This window comes from Aplysia californica, unplaced genomic scaffold, assembly GCF_000002075.1.
Source record: "Aplysia californica isolate F4 #8 unplaced genomic scaffold, AplCal3.0 scaffold00034, whole genome shotgun sequence".
Classification (NCBI taxonomy): domain Eukaryota; kingdom Metazoa; phylum Mollusca; class Gastropoda; order Aplysiida; family Aplysiidae; genus Aplysia; species Aplysia californica.
The window spans coordinates 667314-669811 of record NW_004797304.1 but is presented as its reverse complement, the minus strand read 5'-3'; the positions used below and the strand labels follow the sequence as shown (position 1 = coordinate 669811).

The 2498-nt window shown below is 42.1% G+C and overlaps 1 protein-coding gene across 1 annotated transcript in view; it reads left to right on the top strand.

Annotated features, from left to right (window-relative positions):
- The window catches only part of LOC101859077 (protein-glutamine gamma-glutamyltransferase 4), a gene marked incomplete at its 5' end in the record, with an annotated part of 20969 nt that overhangs the window by 12090 nt on the left and 6381 nt on the right, over positions 1–2498 (top strand). Inside the window, 1 exon segment of the mRNA XM_013091359.2 lies at positions 469–637. Within this exon segment, the coding sequence (XP_012946813.1) occupies positions 469–637 (169 nt within the window).

Sequence of the window (2498 nt, the reverse complement as noted above, 5' to 3'; positions counted from 1 at the left end):
AGAGAGAGAGAGAGAGAGAGAGAGAGAGAGAGAGAGAGAGAGAGAGAGAGAGAGAGATGGCGTATATGAGAGAATTTAAGTGTGTTTATTCATGTGGAACCTACAAGGAGCACGAGGCAGGGGTAGGCCTCGGGAAACTTGGAGGAGATGCGTGGAAAGGGACAGGAGAGAGATGAAGCTCACTTGGAACGAGCTGCCAGGGGTGAAAGGCATTGATGATGATGATGATGATGATGATGATGATGATGATGATGATGATGATGATGACGATATTAGTGTTTCTGTCTGTGTCAGACTGTGTGTTTGTGTGTGTGTGCGAGTGTGTGTGAGAGAGAGAGAGAGAGGAGGGGAGAGACTGAAAGGTAGATCTAGAAAGTGTATGAGAGAAAGGGTGAGGGAGGGGAGAGTGAGAGAAGTAGAAATTATATTTTTGTTTGTTTGCCATAATTATTATATTTTCTCTATCAGGGCGCTACCAATGTGGCCCGACCCCTCACAAAGCGGTCCGCTGTGGAGAGTTGAGCGTGGGTTACGATACCGGCTTCCTGTTTGGTGAGGTCAACGGGGAACTTTGTACCTGGCTGGTGCCCAATGACCGGTCACGTGGTCTACAGCTGCTCAGTAGGGATCCTACAGCGTGAGTTATCATGTTCTTAGTGAAACATGTAGATGTTTTTACAACACCATCGTCGCAATGTGGATGATTTAGTAGGGTGTTTGCCTACCCTAATTGTCAAGATCAACATGAGTAAGAGGGACACAGCTTCCCAACAGACAGACCGAAATACTCGATTTGAAAAATAACATCAAAATTCCCCCAACTCCCCCTCCCACACTTAAGAGTCGAAGTCGTGTTTCTTGTGTACGACAACGAAGCATATAACAGCTACACTACAGACGTCAGTTGTCCTTACTGATCTGCGTTTTAAAGAAGCAAACAATACATGTTCATAAAAGTTTTAGTTAAGAAATGAGGTTGAGCCTGCTCTTACGGTCGACTGTATAAAGCAATCACCAGTACAAACGGCCACTCTCCATCTACTCCTTGCTCCTATTTACATTCCAATGAGATAAGATACATCTTTATTTTCCAAATCCTGGCACATTGGTTTGGTGTTTCACCACGTACTCACTCACACACACACGCACACACACACACACACACACACACACACACACACACACACACACACACACTCACACACATGCAGGCTTACAGTCACATGCACAATAATAAAGAACTGTAATATAAATACTAATAATCTTAAGCTAGGTACACACTCGGTATTCTGACAGCACAAACACAATGTTAGACGTGTTTAACGGTTACTTATCTCATCGACATTGGTTGGTCGTCTTAGACAATTTCGAGTGTACTTTTTGCATTGTACAACCTTTCGAACGAAGGATTTTATAACTGAAATTGTGAAATGAACTTGAGCAAATACAGTAAATGGCACAGGCGTCTGTGCTTTAGCGGTCATTCGCTTTGCTGTCGCACGAAGGAGACCCGAGTAAGATTTCCAAATGGAGATAGTGTTGTTATTGAGTATCTCAGTCTTTCTGTGGGGATATTAAATCTTTCTCAGTCAGGATACTTTTCTTTAAGTCAATATCCCTCAGAATATGGGGTAACCTGTTAAATCGATCCCTGCTGCTTTTTAACGAAACATACTATTGTTTTCCTTAGGATATTTTTCGCGGTTACTCAAAAATCGTGTTCCGACTATAGTTAGCTTTATTTTCCGCTTTATTCGGTGTTTCGTTTGAAATGTTGTAGTTGTCAGGTGTTTACCTTTGCATGCAAAAGACATGCGTCTCATTCTTTCTTGAGGAATTTTGCAAAGCAGTCTATATATAGTACATGTATTTTGTATGATTTAATGGCGAACCCTGATCACAAATTAATACAGTTCCACACGTATTTATTTATTTTGGGGCAATTATTTTGCTCGGGCACTCGTCATCACCACCATCAAGTGCCAGTTTTACAGGTTGTAATATTATGTGAATAAATGTATCAATAATTACAAGACCGTAGCTACCCCAAGACAAGTTTCGATAGCGCTTCTGTGGTATCAAAGCAGTGACCGAGGGGATTATAGTCCAGGGAACACTAAATGGTCAACATGTCGACCTCATTACAGGGAATCTAGGAGGCAAATCTCTCTGATTTTTTAAAATGCGCCTCTGAATTCGAAAAGACCTAAAAATTCTCGATTATCGTGCATATGCGACCAATATAAAGAGGCGCTGTGTACATAATTATTTGTAATTAGTTGCTCTTTAAACTCAGCACTGCACACTTTTTATAGCAAACACAGTACCATGCTAAAACGATAACAATACAGTGTGTCGTTTCAGGGGCTTGGCCAGAAATTTCAGGGGGGTGGGGGTGGGGTGGATACAGTTTGGTCAAACCTAAAACTTGAGATTAACAGAGTGCTAAATTTGAAGAGCTATTAGACATTTCACTGGGCAACCCCCCCCCCCCCCCC